General features: G+C 46.8%; 1 protein-coding gene across 1 annotated transcript; it reads left to right on the plus strand.

Annotated features, from left to right (window-relative positions):
- Positions 1-3,914: 3,914 nt before the first annotated feature.
- On the plus strand, positions 3,915-15,889 carry gtf2a2 (general transcription factor IIA, 2). Its single transcript, XM_059640185.1, has 4 exons — positions 3,915-4,033; positions 5,812-5,916; positions 11,936-12,062; positions 15,628-15,889. The coding sequence occupies exons 1-4, from the start codon at positions 3,962-3,964 to the stop codon at positions 15,651-15,653; spliced, it is 330 nt and encodes a 109-aa protein (XP_059496168.1). The 5' UTR covers positions 3,915-3,961; the 3' UTR covers positions 15,654-15,889.
- The last annotated feature ends 713 nt before the right edge of the window (positions 15,890-16,602 follow it).

Raw genomic sequence — 16,602 nt, forward strand, 5'->3', positions numbered from 1 at the left:
GATCTAGGCGAAGTGCTCGTGGTCATCGATAACGTGTTGAAGGCTGTGAAGAACATGGTGTAGTTCCTCTGCTCCAGGGACGTACTGTATGACGCAGTATTGCACTGATCGCATGTATCCCGTGTTTGTCCGCTGAGGAAGTCATTACGGTTTTTCACTGTGGCACTTTGAAACAGACGATCGATGAGTTGAGCATTGCATCCTGTTCCTATGACAACGTCCTTCAACACCTTCAGATGTCTGTCTCATCCTGTGTATGCATAGGGCTTGCCCATAGGGGATGGCTGTTTCAATATGTTTACGGTGGAAGCTAGAGAAGTGCAGCATCATGAGGTTATCTGTGGGCTGGCAGTACAGTGATGTACTGAGGTGACCATCCCTGATGGAGATGTGTGTGAGTGTCCAAAAATGAGACTGATTCTAAAGAGTTGTCAAAGGTAAGTCTGTTGGTGGGATGAAACTTGTTGAGATCACTATGTAGTTATATCAGTGATTCCTCATCATGAGTCCAAAGGAAAGGAATGTTGTCAAGGTATCTGGTGTATAGCGTTGTTGGATGTTCTGTGCAGCAGAGAATCTTGCTCGAACCTGTGCATGAAAATGTTGGCATATTGAGGAGCAAATTTGAACCCTGTGGCTGTTCCGTGCGTCTGAATGAAGAACTGGTTGTTGAAGGTGAAGACGTTGTGGTTGAGGACAAAGCAGAAGAGTTGTAGGATAGCACCTGGAAATTAGCCGTTGGTGGTATTGAGTACGAAGGCTTTTGCGGCGATGCTGTCGTTGTGGGTGAAGCTGATGTAAAGTGCCAAAACATCCACAGTGACGAGGAATGTTCCTGGTTCGACTGGCCTGTGCGTGCTGAGTCTCTGTTAGAATCTGTAATGTCATGGCAGGAGCTGGGAGTTCCCTGTACAATGGGTTTCAAGATGCCCTCGACATAGTGAGAGAAGTTCTCACACCGCCTGATACCATGGGACATCCATGTGTTTTGCTTTATGTATATTTTGGAAGACAGTAGAAGTCTCCTATGTGGGATGAGAATGGGAGGTCATAGAGGGACCAGTGAGGCAGAACTTAGTGCTACTGTGTATATATTGTAATGAAAGATATAATAAAAATAAGTATCATTTTTGGAGGGGTATCAGTCAAATTAGTTGGATAGATGACTTGAATGTGATCTAAAGTAAGTGTAACATTGTGGATTCAATCCCTATAGCAGCTGTGCTGCTTCATGGGAGGCCCTGCCTCCACTCCTTTCCCTACCCTTTTGGACTGGTTACCCTCAAAGTATACATAACCAACTGCATCTCTCTAATGGACAGATTTTGGATGTTAGATTTTAATAATAGAGGTGAAGGGATTCTGGACAGTTTTATGAAGTTTTTAAAAAATGGTCAGAAAATAATTCTTGAACAGTGACCTAAACAAATCATTACTGAGTAAGCATATGACTGCAATCAAAGGCCTGGGAAGACCTGTAGAAAGGCCCAGCAGAAAGGAATAAGGTGCATTAAATGTGAATATTGGATAGTATTAGAGAATGAGGTATAATTGGGCAAAAATGTCACTTTGTCATACAGAACTTGAGTACTGATGAAAAGAGGCATGCTCTTGAAGAGACTTGGCTTGTACCCATCAGGAGACAATCACTGTATTATCAAATTTCAAAGGGAACAACAATTTATACATATTAGATGAACTCTGATTGATAGTCATTGCCATGGATAAAGCAAATATGCCTAAACATACAAAATAGGAGCAGTCATACAGATGTACAGCACAGAAACAGACCAGATATCTGGTTGCTGACCAGATATCCTAAATAAATCTAGTTCTATTTGCTACCATTTGACCCACATCCCTCTAAATCCTTCCTAATTATATGCCCATCCAGATGTTGTTTAATTGTTGTAATTGTACCAGCCTCCATCACTTCCTCTGGCAACTCATTCCAGACACACACCACCCTCTGCGTGAAAATGTTGCCCCTTAGATCCATGTTAAATCTTTCCCCCCTCACCTTAAACCTATGTCCCCCTAGTTTTGGGCTCCCCCACCCTGGCAAAAAGACCTTGTCTATTTACCCTATCCATGCCCCTCATGATTTTATAAGCCTCTATAATCTCAGCCTCTGATGCTCCAGGGAAAATAGCTCAGTCTAGTCAGCCTCTCCTTCAACTCTGGCAATATCCTTGTCAATCTTCTCTGAACCCTTTCAAATTTTACTACATCCTTCTCATAGCAGGGAGACCAGAATTGCTTGCAGTATTTCAACAGTCGCCTAATCAATGTCCTCTGCAGCTGCAACATGACCTCCCAACTCCTTTAGTCAATGCATTAACCAATAAAGGCAAGAGGTTCCACTACTTGAGCCTGCTCTTCCATTCAAGAGGGTCATGAATGACCTGCTTGTGTTTTGAATTCCACATCCCACCTAGCCCTGACAACATTTAACTCCCTTGTCTTTCAAGATGCTAACCATCTCTGCCTTAAAAATATTGAATAATATGGCCTCAAATACCTATCAAGAGAGGCAGATCCAAAGTCACGATTCACAAAGAGATATCATTGATGTAAATTTTGACACGTTGGGACTTCAGCACAGATCTCTGCAGGGCTCCACGTATCCATCCTGTCAGACTATGAACTATTAATGCATATTCTCTACTTTTCATCAGCCAGTCGGCCTTCTAGTTGACCTTTTAATTTTTTTTTTTGATTTTGTACTTAAGACAGTGCCACACATCGTGACATTGTATAGAACTCGTAGTCATAGAATCCCCACAATGTGGAAACAGGCCTTTCAGCCTAACAAGGCCACACCTCACAGCATCTCACCCAGGCCTTGCAACCCACCTAATCTACACATCAATAACACTAAGAGCAATTTAGCACGGCCAGTGTACCCAACCTGCACATCTTTGGGCTATAGGAGGAAACCTGCACATCCGGAGGAAACCCACACAATCACCCGAGGGTGGAATTGAACCTGGGTCCCTGGCACTGTGAGGCAGCAGCGCTAACCACTGAGCCATCGTGCCATCCCAATAATACCACTAGGCCATTGCGTCCCCATTCACTGTACTCCTGTATCCCTGTACTTGAGTATGTGTCTATAAAACCTAATTCTAATTCTACCTGCGTAAATATATGTAAGCACAGGCACCATGGGCTTTTACATTCTGCAATAACGTTTGATGTGGTAGTGCACTAAATGTTTTATGGAAATTCAGCTGTCAGAGGCCTGAGGGCTCCCCTTTACCCACAGTGTAAGGCACACCTTTTCAAAGAACTTCCGTAAACTGGTCATATATGATTTCCTGTTGACAAAACCGTGCTGACTCTTCTCGAGTACCTTGAATTTTACAAAGTGCACAGCTATAACCTCTTAATAGATTCTAACAAGATTGTTAGGAGCCACATAACAGATGTCAAACCAATTGGTCTACAGTTAGAGACAAGTAGGAACAGCAGATGCTGGAGAATCTGAGATAACAAGGTGTAGAGGTGGATGAACACAGCAGGCCAAGCAGCATCAGAGGAGCAGGAAGTTTCCATTTCTGAAGAAGGGTCTAGGCCTGAAACATCAGCTTTCCTGCTCCTCTGATGCTGCGTGACCTGTTGTGTTCATCTAGCTCCACACCTTGTTATCTCAGATTCTCCAGCATCGGCAGTTCCTACTGTCTCTATGCTATATCCTGTCTAATATCATCTTTCCCGATACAGGAAAGTTTGGAAAATTAACATTAACACATCACTAGGTCAGTTAAAAACCCTCATAAGGTCAGTGATTTTGGAGAGAATTACATTGGCCCTTAACTTACATAGTGAAAAGGCCGGCAGGACGCCTGCGCATTGTGAAAAAGTCTGTAGCCGGTTGCCGGGCCCGGGTGTGCGCCTGCGCGTCGTGAAAAGGCCGGTAGGGCGCCTGCGCGATGCGTGGTGTGCCTGGGCCCTTGACATGGCGTACCAGTTGTACCGGAACACGACCCTCGGCAACAGCCTGCAGGAGAGCCTGGACGAGCTGATACAAGTAAAGGCACCGACACTGCGGGGCACCCGAGACAAGACCAGGCTGCTATGGGGGTTGGTTGGGGGGGACGGTGTGTCCTCAGCGGCGATAGCTAACCGTAACTATGATTCTGATTGCTCCTAACACTCCCTCACCCCCCAACATGCCCCCACCTTCTCCCCCCTCCCCACCTTCTCCCCCCTCCCCACCTTCTCCCCCCTCCCCACCTTCTCCCCCCCATCCCCCCCCACCTTCTCCCCCCCATCCCCCCCCACCTTCTCCCCCCCATCCCCCCCCACCTTCTCCCCCCCATCCCCCCCCCACCTTCTCTCCCCCCCCAACCTTCTCCCCCCCCATCCCCCCCCAACCTTCCCCCCCCCATCCCCCCCCAACCTTCCCCCCCCCATCCCCCCCCATCCCCCCCCAACCTTCCCCCCAACCTTCCCCCCCCCTCATCCCCCCCAACCTTCCCCCCCCATCCCCCCCAACCTTCCCCCCCCCAACCTTCCCCCCCCCCAACCTTCTCCCCCCCCAACCTTCTCCCCCCCCAACCTTCTCCCCCCCCAACCTTCTCCCCCCCCAACCTTCCCCCCCCCCAACCTTCCCCCCCCCCCCCAACCTTCCCCCCCCCCCAACCTTCCCCCCCCCCCCAACCTTCCCCCCCCCCCAACCTTCCCCCCCCCCCACCTTCCCCCCCCCCCAACCTTCCCCCCCCCCAACCTTCCCCCCCCCAACCTTTCCCCCCCCCCAACCTTCTCCCCCCCCCAACCTTCTCCCCCCCCCCCCCCCCATCCCCCCCCCCCCATCCCCCCCCCCCCATCCCCCCCCCCCCCATTCCCCCCCCCCCATTCCCCCCCCCCCCCCCCCCCCCATCCCCCCCAACCTTCCCTCCCTCCCTCCTCTTCTCTCCCCCCCCGGCTTCCCTCCCTCCCTCCCTCCCTCCCTCCTCTTCTCTTCCCTCCTCTTCTTCCCCCCCCCCCCCCCCCCCGGCTTCCCTCCTCTTCTCTCCCCCCCCCCCCCCCCCCCCCCGGCTTCCCTCCTCTTCTCTCCCCCCCCCCCCGGCTTCCCTCCTCTTCTCTCCCCCCCCCCGGCTTCCCTCCTCTTTTCCCCCCCCCACCACCCCGGCTTCTCTCCTCTCTCCTCTCTCCTCTCTCCTCTCTCCTCTCTCCTCTCTCCTCTCTCCTCTCTCCTCTCTCCTCCCCCCCCGCCTTCCCTCCCCCCCCCGCCTTCCCTCCCCCCCCCGCCTTCCCTCCCCCCCCCGCCTTCCCTCCCACCCCCCCGCCTTCCCTCCCACCCCCCCGCCTTTCCTCCCCCCCCCCCGCCTTCCCCCCCCCCCCGCCTTCCCCCCCCCCCCCGCCTTCCCCCCCCCCCCCGCCTTCCCCCCCCCCCCGCCTTCCCCCCCCCCCCGCCTTCCCCCCCCCCCGCCTTCCCCCCCCCCGCCTTCCCCCCCCCCCGCCTTCCCCCCCCCCCGCCTTCCCCCCCCCCCGCCTTCCCCCCCCCCCGCCTTCCCCCCCCCCCGCCTTCCCCCCCCCGCCTTCCCCGCCTTCCCTTCCCCGCCTTCTTCCCCCCCCCCCGCCTTCCCCCCCCCCCGCCTTCCCCCCCCCCCCCCCGCCTTCCCCCCCCCCCCGCCTTCCCCCCCCCCCGCCTTCCCCCCCCCCCCGCCTTCCCCCCCCCCCCCGCCTTCCCTCCCCACCTTCTCTCTCTTCTCCCCCCCCCCCCCCCCCCCCCCCCAGTTTTGTGGGACAGTATTGTTACTCTAATTATTCTGGTGACCACAAACTGTATGTTGCTTCCCTCAGTCCCAGCAGATCACCCCTCAGCTGGCTCTGCAGGTCCTACTACAGTTTGACAAAGCAATCAACAACGCCTTAGCCCAGAGAGTTCGGAATCGAGTAAACTTCAGGGTGAGCCAATTCCCCCATCCTCCTCTTTTCCCCCCCACCCGCCACAATCATTCTCCCTGCCTCTGCCGTCTCATGATCTTTTATCGCATTTGTGTTTCATGTGGTTCCGTTGCATTCACAGAACAAGAGGATCCCACAGGGCATTTCTGTTCCCGAGCCATGTCCAATGTATGCAGTATTCTGTCAAGGATGTACTTGTACTGGAGATGTTACAATTAGAGTTCACTGGATTAGTTTCTGGATTAAGAGGAATGTTCTGTGATTTGAGACTGAGTCAATTGGACCTGTGGTTTCTGGAGCTCAGAAGAATGAGAAATGATCTCTCTGTAATGCCCAGGATTGTGAAAAAAGTTTCACTGGCTAGAAACTGAGCGGTTGTTTTCCCTCTTGCTGGGAATTTTGGAACATGGAGCACAAGATCAGGATAAGTGGATGAAATCAGAGATAGTAAGAACTGCCGATGCTGGAGTCAGATAAGTGTAAAGCTGGAGGAACCTAGCAGGCCAGGCAGCGTCAGAGGAGCTTCTGAAGAAAGATCCTGACCTGAAATGCCAACTTTCTTGCTCCTCTAATGCTGCCTGGCCTGCTGTGTTCCTCCAGCTCCACATTATGTTATCAGTGGATGTAATGTTTACGATTGAGCTGAAAATCTTTGGCATTCTCTAACTCAGAGGTTGTGAATACGCCATCCCACATTTTAAGACTGAATAGGCAAGTTTTTGATTTTGGAGAATTGAGAGTTGGGGAGGAGGCAGGAAATGAGTCAAGTAGACACAAAACCAAAAAAACTATGGATGCTGGAAAGCAGAAACTGCTGGAGAAACTCTGCAGGTCCGGCAACATCTATGGAGAGAAAGCAGAAATTAACGTTTTGGGACCAGTGACCCTCCTTCAGAATACAGTTTTGTCTCCGCAGATGCTGCCAGCACTACTGAGTTTTTCCAGCAATTTCTGTTTGTTTAATGGGTGGTAGTCTATTGCTGTGTTCTGACTTCATCAGCACAGCCTTCTATTCCTCATGTAGAATCACAGCTTTCCTATTTTAGTTTTTACTCAGCAGGATGCGAACATCAAGATCAGCTTTTGTTGTCCATGCTCTGGTCTAAGTGTATTGTTAAGGTCAATGGTATTGTTGGGAGCGTACATCAGTGCATGTAACAGTGGCTTAGAGGCAATATCAATGTGTAATGCAGAGACCCAGGCTAATATCCTAGGGACACAGGTTAACCTTGAGCAGACCGGCTCATTCAGTCATTCCAGAGGTCAGTTTAAAAACTTGACTCAATAAAATCAAAACAAAATAAAATCAGAAACAAGAAAACTCAGAAATTGCTGGAAAAACTCAACAGGACTGGGAGCATTTGCAGAGAGAAATCAGAGTTAATGTTTCAGATCCAGTCTGAAGTTATACAGGAGCTAGACTGGACTTCCTTTCCTAAAAGACATTATTGAACAGATTTTTTTTCTTTTAAATGACAACCGATTGGTTTCATGATTACCATGAACCTGTGTCCCTAGAATATTAGCCTGGTCTCTGGATTATGCATTTAATGATATTGCCTATAAGCACTGATACCCCCTCACACCAGTACCATTGACCTCAACAACATACTTGGAGCAGAGGGGACCTGGTTGAAATACATAAAATAATGAGGGGTGTAGATAGGGTAGACAGGAGGAAACTTTCCCCTTGATGGAGGGATCAGTGCCTGAGGGGTAGATACAAGGTAAGAGGCAGGAGCTTTTGAGGAGACATGAGGAAAATCATTTTCACCCAGATGATGGTGGGAGTCTGGAATTCACTGCCTATGAGGGTGAGAGAGGCAGAAATCATTAGAATATTTAAGTATTTAGATGTGTATTTGTGATGCCAAGGTGTACAAGGCAATGGGCTAAGTGCTGGAAAATGGGATATTAGAATAGTTAGGTGGTTGTTTTTTTTTGAGCAGGGTCAGCACCGTGGGCCAGAGGGCCTTTTTCTCTGCTCTAGCGCTCTGACTCTATAAATACCCACCTGCAGTAGAAAGCTCTATAGTTAGGAAAGAGGTTTCAGCTAAGTTGCTTTTTGTGGTTTCTCCAAAACTGGAAACACCCATTGAGACACACCCCTTCCAACCCATTCATAAGTTTTCCTTTTTATATTTTTAATTGCATCTTCAATTTGAATTTTCTGTCTTTGCCTTCATTGTTATTTCTCGTTTTGTGAACTTTGATTCCCATGGGTCAAACTCCCAAGGAGTTTGTCGACAGAGTCACTGCTGACTTTGTTTTTGTTAGAAGCAGATTACTAGAGTGTCGCAGATTGTTGACCAGCATTCCATTAGAAAGAATTCCCCGTACTATTTGGAACAAATTTTGACCGTTTATAACTGCACATGCAGCTATTTCAATTCTCTCCCTGCTATAGGAAAGATGTTAATCTTGATAGGGTGCAAGAATAATCCACGTGTTGCTGGTGTTGTTGGGTTTGAGAGGCTGAATAAGCAGGGGTTATTTTCACTGGCGTATCAGAGGCTGAGGGTACTTTAAAGAGGCTTATAAAATCACGAGGGACTCATGTAGGATGAATAGCCAAGGTCTTTTTCCCAGCATGGGGGGGGCCAAAATTCGAGGGCTAAGGTTCAAAGTGAAGGGGTGAAGGTTTAAAAAGGATCTAAGGGGCAACTTTTCCACAGATGGTGGTGTGTATGTGGAGTGAGCTGCCAGAGGAAGTGGTAGAGGCTGGTACAATTACAACATTTAAAAGGCATAGGTACGTAAATCAAGGCTTTACAGGGATATGGGCCAAATGAGACCAGATTAATCCAGGATATCTGGTCAGCATGGATGAATTGGACTGAAGGGTCTGTTTCCATGCTGTACAACTCTATGAATATAACTCTAAGTGCAAACAGGCACAACATCAGATCTGTAGTTAGTGTGAGGCTGGGCGGGGAGGGGAAGAGAGAATGTTTAAGGGAGGTTCTGACTGAGGAGAGGGGAGTGAGATGACACCAAACACTCAGGAATTGAGTTGCCTGATGGTGTGCTCACTTCAGGATGATTTGAGTTTTCAGGAAATGAAGACTATTTAATTTCCTGTAGTTGGCTACACAGTACCAAGAACATAGCCCAAAATATAGAACCTGATCTTTCAGGGGTTAAAGTAGGAAGAAGTTTGGAACTTTCATCCACAAATAATAATTGATATTTGATCAATTGCAATTTTTGGACTGAAGTTGATATTTTTCTTAACCAAAGGTGTTAAGGCATGGCGGCAAATATGGGTATATGGAGTTTTGGGATGGCAGACCTTGCTAGAGAGGTCAAACGGCCTGCAGTGACCTTTGTGTAACCATTGTGAGTTCTACAGGGTGAGGTTTATGATTTGGATAACCCATAACATAATGAAACAGATGATCCAGAGGTCCAGACTAATGCTGTGGTGACGAGGTCAAGTCCCACCACAGGTACTGGAGGCATTAATAAAACTCAAATGATATGGTTGTCTGATTAAGGAGTGTGAAACTGAAGGGTAATTGTTAAAAGAAAAGCTGTATGAGCTTTGTGAGGAAATCTGACCTACATGTGACTCCAGCCCCACAGCAATGTGGTTGTTTTTTAACTGCCCCTAGCTGACACTTAGTTTCATCCATCTGGACCCACTATTGACCCAGGCACTGGAAACAATAAAGGCACATCCTGTCCTGTCAGCCTTCTAAAGTTGGCTTCGTTAATATTCAGGGGCTTGTACCAAAAAAGGCAAAGCTGTCTCGCAGAATAGTCAAGCAACAGCTTGGCAGTCATTCTCAGAGAATCGTAGCTAACTGTCAATGTCCTAAACATCGCCATCACCATTCCTGGGAATAGCTTGTCTCATTGGCATCTCAGACCCACCATAGGTGATGGCGTTGTACAATACAGTTCGGATGGTGTTACCCTGAGAGTTCTGAAAATTGATTCTAACCCGTGGACGGGGAAGCCTCCTGCTAATTATCTGCAGCCCTTCCTCCACCTCTGCTGAGGAATCAGTACTTCCCCCATGTTGAATACTGCTTGGAAGAAACAGTGTAGCAAGGGCTCAGAGGTTACTCTGGGCACCCATCATTGAGTGGCTCAGTGGCAGCATTACTGACTGAGCTGGTCAAATCCTAAAGGGCACAGCTGCTAGACTGCCCCGCAGCAAGTGGCAATAAAACCAAAAGGAGTGATGTGTCTACTTGACCTTGTCCTTCTCAATCTACTTGATGTATTTGATCTGACCGTGACAGTATGGGTAGAAGTGACAACCAAAGTCCTTATGGAGCCTATAACTTATCTTCACTTGGAGGATGCTGTCTATTATGTGACAATGCCACTATGCTGAATGGGATTGACCCAGAAAAGAGCTGTCGCCTCAACAGGTTAGCCGTAAGGCACTGTGAGCCATCATCAGCAGCACAATGTATAATCTTGTAACTTGGTATATACCTTGTTTGACCATTACCAACAAACCAGGTAGCAGTGTAGGAGGGTATGACAAGCTTAACACCAGCCATAAGGCAAAGTGAGATGCCAATCTGCTACACTAAACGAAAGAGCACACAATAAACAGTGTTAAGCAATCACGCAACTAACAGGGACATGCAGGCTTCCCATATCTAGTAGTGAACAATGAACAACTAATACGTGGTGATGGCTCAAAACCATTCCCGTCCCCCCCACGGTGAGGCTGAACTGTTTGAGTCCAGCTTCATTTAGAAATGCTGAGTGGATGGTTCATCTTGGCCGCCTCCTGTGGTTCTCAGCATCATAGACACCACAAAGCAAGTTGCTTCATTGCACGTGAGGGTCTAGATACTGCAAAGGTCATGGCTCTAGTGCTTCAGTCCCTCAACCTTTCCTATCCATGTATCTGTCTGAATATCTTTCAAATGTAATTGTACCCCTCATTACCACTTCCTCTGACAGCTTATTCCATACATGCACTACCCTTTCTGTGAAAATGTTGCTTCTCAGGTCCACTTTTAAATTTTTCCCCTCTCCTTGAACCTATGCCCTCTAGTTTTAGACTCACTCAGCCCAGAGAAAAGAACCTGGCTATTCACCTTATCGGTGGCCCTCATGATCTTATAAACTTCTGTAAGGTCACCCCTCAGCCTCCGATGCTCCAGGGAATAATGCCCTTCCTATAGCAAGGCAACTAGAATTGTACACAGTACTCCAAAAGTTGCCTTAACCATGTCTTGTACAACTGCAACATGATATTCCCCCTTCTGTACTCAATACTCTGACCGATGAAGGCAAACGTTCCAAATGCAGCCTTCACCAGCCTGTTGACTCCATATCACCACTTTTACGCAATGTACCTGAACCCTTAGCGCTCTCTGTTCAGCAACGCTATTCAGAGCCCTACTGTTTACTGTGTAAGTCATGCCCTGGTTTGTCTTGCCAAAATGAAGCACCTCACATTTGTCTGAGTTAAACTGCATCTGCTATTCCTGCCATGAATTGCAGCAGTTGCAAGAACGTGACTTACCACATTCTCAAAGGCGGTTAGGGATGAACAATAACTGCAGGCCTTCCCAGTCACTCCCACATGGCAAGAACAAATTTTAAAACATCATAAAATTGGCGGCAGGGATATTTGTTAATTGCACATTGTTCAGTACCATTCAAGTCACACTAACTTCGTTATTGGATAAAACAATTTTGATCATCATAAAACATACTGGTTTCAGTTAATATTCCATAAATTGTTCCATGCTATAAACCTGTCTCTATGTCACATTAGTATGGAAACTATACAGTCTGAATTCAGTTTTGCAATCCACTGTGTCTAAATGTAAATGTTTGAGTGAGATTTGAAAAGGTACATTCAAATTGTGTGATCTGAAAACCTTAGGATGCTGGGATGGAATGTACAAATCCTTTTGCAATCTTTCTCCAACTTGCTTTAAATCACTTTTGGGTTTGGCACCTTTTCTATCACCCTTGGGCCAGTAGTTTATTGCTTAATACAATTGCTGACACCCTTTACCATTTTGTTTTATTTTTAAAGGGTTCTTTGAACACATACAGATTCTGTGATAATGTTTGGACATTTGTCCTAAATGATGTGGAGTTTCGAGAGGTCACTGAACTCGTTAAAGTTGACAAAGTGAAGATTGTTGCATGCGATGGCAAAAGTGAGTTGGAATTTATTAAAATTGAATGCACCCTTTTCCTTGTGATTTTAAAATCCCCTGAGAACTTATTAGCCCAAGTAGTAATCACTGTTGGATTGGTGCTCTTGCATTTAGTCTTTTTACCCTGCATCTGTTCCCCATATTCCTGGACCCAACTGCTGCTTCTGCTGGAGGCATTAGAAATGTGCAGTGTATTTTTAATCTGTTTTAATCCTTATGGAAAGTACAGTTGGGGGAAGCCAAGCCCCACGCTAATACAGCCAACAGCTGTTGGATAGCTTTTTGGTGTGTTACAGAATGAATGAGAATCAGGTAAGTGAAGAAAGGCATCGTGGTGGGTGAGGTAAGGGTGGGGCAGCGTTTAGGTTGGCAAGGTGGATCGACTGATGGTTGGGTCAGAGACAGGGGTGGGAGATGGTCCAGCCTGGGATGGGGGCTGAGAGTAGGAAGAGGAATATGATGTAGTACATCTGGTCTAGGAGAGGGATGGTAAGGTGTGATTGGCTTTGGGTGGGGCTGGGGAAAGATCAGGTGTCTCTCATGCAGATCATTGAGAATTCCTGTGTAGTTAGTCAGGATTTAGACTATTCAAATGGGTTGTGACCGCCTCTGCCCCCAAAAAATGCTCTGCTTAAACTCGGTTTGCTGTGTTTTTGGAGAATTCCAGATTTCGGGTACTTGCCCTTTGGAAGTTTAGACTTCCGGGATAGTGACCACAGATCAGGACTTCTGCATAGTCCCAATGCTTGAATACAGCCTACACTCCAGCAATGTCAATCTTCTGTTGCAAGATCTGGGCCATTATTCCAGGGGCCTAGTGGAATTTTTCAGCAACAGGAAGTTTATGCAGTACATCTTGAAAGTGATCCTGTGACAAGAAGACTGAGTTAGTATGGTGAAAAAGAAGGCCACTTGGCCCATCATGCTTGCACTGGCTCTTCAATTGAGTATCATTACCGAATACCAATTTCTCCCCATATCCTTATACACAATTTCAATTCAAATAATCATCAGTTGCAGTCTTGAATGTCAGTGGGTCTCATTGACGTAGGTTGGTATTGAGGTTTTTGGTGAGTGTGTGGAGTGTTCATGCTTCAAATATGACCAGAATGAGACCCATAACATTTTAGGCAAACAGTCTCAAGCAAAATTAGCCAAGCTTTCCCCATATTCTCCTCTTTTCCCATAACAAGTTTTCATGCTCCACACAAGCCTCCCCAATCGGACCTCTTCTGAACACCTTGTTTGAAGACATTTTGTATTCTGTGGACAACCTCTGACCTGTTACCCTTAACCCCTGTAGTAATAGCCACTCTGTGCTAACTTACTCTGCCCGCTCTGGCTACTGATCAAAACCTGGACAAAATCTCCTATTCTTTAGTTTTAAACACTTCAATTTCATCACGCCGCAATGTGTTGTCACAGAAAAGACAAAACCTGCTTTATTTGAATGTTACTGAAGGAAGAGAATTGTAGCTGAAGCTGTTTATCTTCCAATTGACTTGACAACGTTACGTCACATTTCAAAATATCCCAATTTAATGTGAAATAACTTATGGTGAAAAGGGCTGCTGATTAGTTGCAAACTTAATTTGATTGGCCAGGGTGATGGTATGGGGGGAAAAACAAGAGGCATCTATTGAGAGACTCCTTGTGTTTCTGGGTATTTCAAAACAGGAACAGGCCTTGGACAAATTTTTTTTGTTTGCATAGAACAGTCCGCTGCATATAAATTTACATGTCTTCTATCAAATGTAAAGGCATGTTGTGCAACATTGTTGCTCAGTGGTTCGCACGGCTGCCTCAGTGCTAGGTACCCAGATTCGAAGCTACCTTCAGGCGACTCTGTGGTGTTTGCGCATTCCCCTCAGTCTGCCTGAGTTTCCTCTGGGTGCTTCGGTTTTCTCACACCATCACAGAGATGCGAAGCTTAGGCGGATGGGGCAATTTAGCAAGGTGACGGCGTCCAGGGATGTGCAGGCCAGATGGACTAGCCATGGGAAATGCATGGGATCTGTGAGAGGGTGGGTCTGGGTGAGATGCTCCTGGAGACTGTGGACTCAATAGGCCAAATGGCCTGTTTCCACGCTGTAGGGATTCTGTGGTATGAGTTTGACTGATTTATCTTAAATTGGCTGTTGGCGTAGTTGTTTTCGCACATGAGGTTGTTCAGAAAGTGTTCCCCATTCACCGAATAACGTCTGAGTTGGTGATTTGATTTGGATTTTGAGAGTGTGGGCTGGTTGAATACCTTTTTGTACTCTGTCTGATACTCTATGGTACCGTCACCTCTGGAAGACCAAAGCCATTGCTTACACTACAACCTTCAAAACCATAGCATGCAGGTGATCATGTCCAAGAATTTGTTCCAGCTTGATCAGATGAATTTCTCTTGGGGATATTTGCCCAGTGTGGAGTTCCCCCCTCCATCAGGTTTGCCTCGAACTTAAGTTGAAAGGGACAAGTGTCAATGCATAAATTGTTGGAAAATTTTGTCGTTTAGAAAGGCATGGGTTGATCAGGGAAGCAGTATGGATTTGTCACTGCAGGGTTGTTTCTGACTAACCTAATTACAGTTTTTTAAGGCAGTAACAAGGAAATTTTGACGTATTCCACACACAAACAGCCTAATTGTATGAACCAGCGAGATATGATCGTAGGAGGCAAGTTGAATTATGACTGGAAGATTTTTCCATTAGAAACCCACAGGCCGCTTTTCATCGTATTTAGAAATGGCATGTAAATATAGTGAGCTGGAACAGGCCACTCAGCTCCTCAAGTCTGCTCCAGTGTTCAGTATGATCATGGCTAGCCTGAGAACTCCACGTTCCCACCTGCCTTAATAACCTATCGTCCCCTTGTTCATCAAGGCAGCACAGTGGTTCATTGGTTAGCACTGCTGCCTCAAAGCCCTAGGGGCCTGGATTCGATTCCGCCCTGGGGCGACTGTATGGAGTTTGCACTTTTTTTCCCCTTGTTTGCTTGTATTTCCTTCAGGTGCTCCGGTTTCCTCCCACAATCCAACGATGTGCAGGTTAGGCGGACCGGCCATGTTAAATGTAGGGAAAAGGGTAGGGGCTGGGTCTGGGTGGGATGCTGTTCAGAGGGTTGGTGTGGACTCGATGGGCTGGAATGGTCTGCTTCCACACTGTAGCGACTCTATGAAACTATATGAATCTATCTACCTTGTCCTTAAATATATTCAAGGACTCTGCTTTCACTTGTCTTTGAGGAAACAACGTTCCCCTTATGTTGGAGTGTTTTCAGTAGCCAGTAGAGGGCATCTGGAATTCACTCTAAATGGTTTTGGTGGCTAAAGTCCTCATTATATTGAGAAAAAGACATTGTGTATTCACTTGATATTATGGGATCTTCAGGAAATGAGATTATGCATGTCAGTTCTGTTTTGACCAGCACAGACAGGAGGGTTTGAATGGCCACTTCTTGTGCAGCAAATTTCCTCCCCTCCAATTAACTGGACTGAACTTACTGTATCATCCAGTCCTGGTGTATCGGTGTTTTAAAGGATGAAGTGAATTTTCACGTTCTGTTTTTCAATCTACAGATACTGGTTCGAATGCTGCCGAATAATCCCAAAGTGGATGAAAGTCTTTCAGTGAAATAGCATCCACACCAGACATATTGTGAATAGTGCTGGTTATTAGATAGCAGCTGTCTGATCTGTAACTGCTTCGACACAGAACAAGTAGTCGGGGGCTAAATGTATCCCCCAGGATGTACTATATCAGTGAGAATATTACTTTTTATAAATTCCTCTTTTTTTATGTTTGAAAGATAAACCTGTAATAAAGTTTTACTTAACTGTGTTCTTTGCTTGTCCTGGATAATGTCTTTTGGCTTTCTTCAGGGGTGGAATCTAAGTTACACCACTCAGTATTAAATTGTGTTGGCTCATTTTGCTCGGGAAATCTCCAGAGGTTTACTTCACCGAGAAGCTGAAAACTTGCAGTTAGGTAAACTATTCGAGACATGATGCTGTTTGCAGTGCTCGTGGCTACTGGTCATGTGCTCTCATCCCAGACCTTGGTTCATAAGCATACTTCACTCAGGGCAGTAAGAAAATAATGAACTTGTGGTTCCTCCCCAGCAACTGGGTGGATTAGTAAATGTGTGCAGGGTTACAGATGCTAGGGTGGGACTGTGAATCAGAGTGGGATGTCATACAGCACGGAAACAGACCCTTCGGTCCAACCCGGCTATGCTGACCATAATCCCAAATTAAACTAGTCCCATCTGCTTGTCCCTAGCCCATATCACTCCAAACATTTCCTAATCATGTATGAATCTAAATGTTTTTTGAATGTTGTGATTTTCTTAGGAAGTTCACTCTGTATTTAAAAAAAAATTGCCCTTCATGTCTTTTTTTTTAATATCTCTCTCTCCTATCACCTGAAAAATCCCCTGACCTAGGGAAAAGGCACCTACCATTAAGTCTCTTATACCCCTCATGCTTTTATAAACTTCTATAAGGTCACTTCTCAGCCTCCCATGCTCCAGTGAGAAAAGTATAGAGTCATCC

The sequence above is a fragment of the Stegostoma tigrinum genome, chromosome 36 (assembly GCF_030684315.1).
Source record: "Stegostoma tigrinum isolate sSteTig4 chromosome 36, sSteTig4.hap1, whole genome shotgun sequence".
NCBI lineage: Eukaryota > Metazoa > Chordata > Chondrichthyes > Orectolobiformes > Stegostomatidae > Stegostoma > Stegostoma tigrinum.

What these genes read in the sequence shown, in the direction of transcription:
- gtf2a2 (XM_059640185.1), top strand. Translation starts at nt 3,962, where the DNA reads ATGGCGTACCAGTTGTACCGGAACACGACCCTCGGCAACAGCCTGCAG. An exon ending in GCCTGGACGAGCTGATACAA is followed by an intron (nt 4,034 to 5,811) that starts GTAAAGGCACCG and finishes TGCTTCCCTCAG; the next exon opens with TCCCAGCAGATCACCCCTCA. An exon ending in TGTTGCATGCGATGGCAAAA is followed by an intron (nt 12,063 to 15,627) that starts GTGAGTTGGAAT and finishes TTCAATCTACAG; the next exon opens with ATACTGGTTCGAATGCTGCC.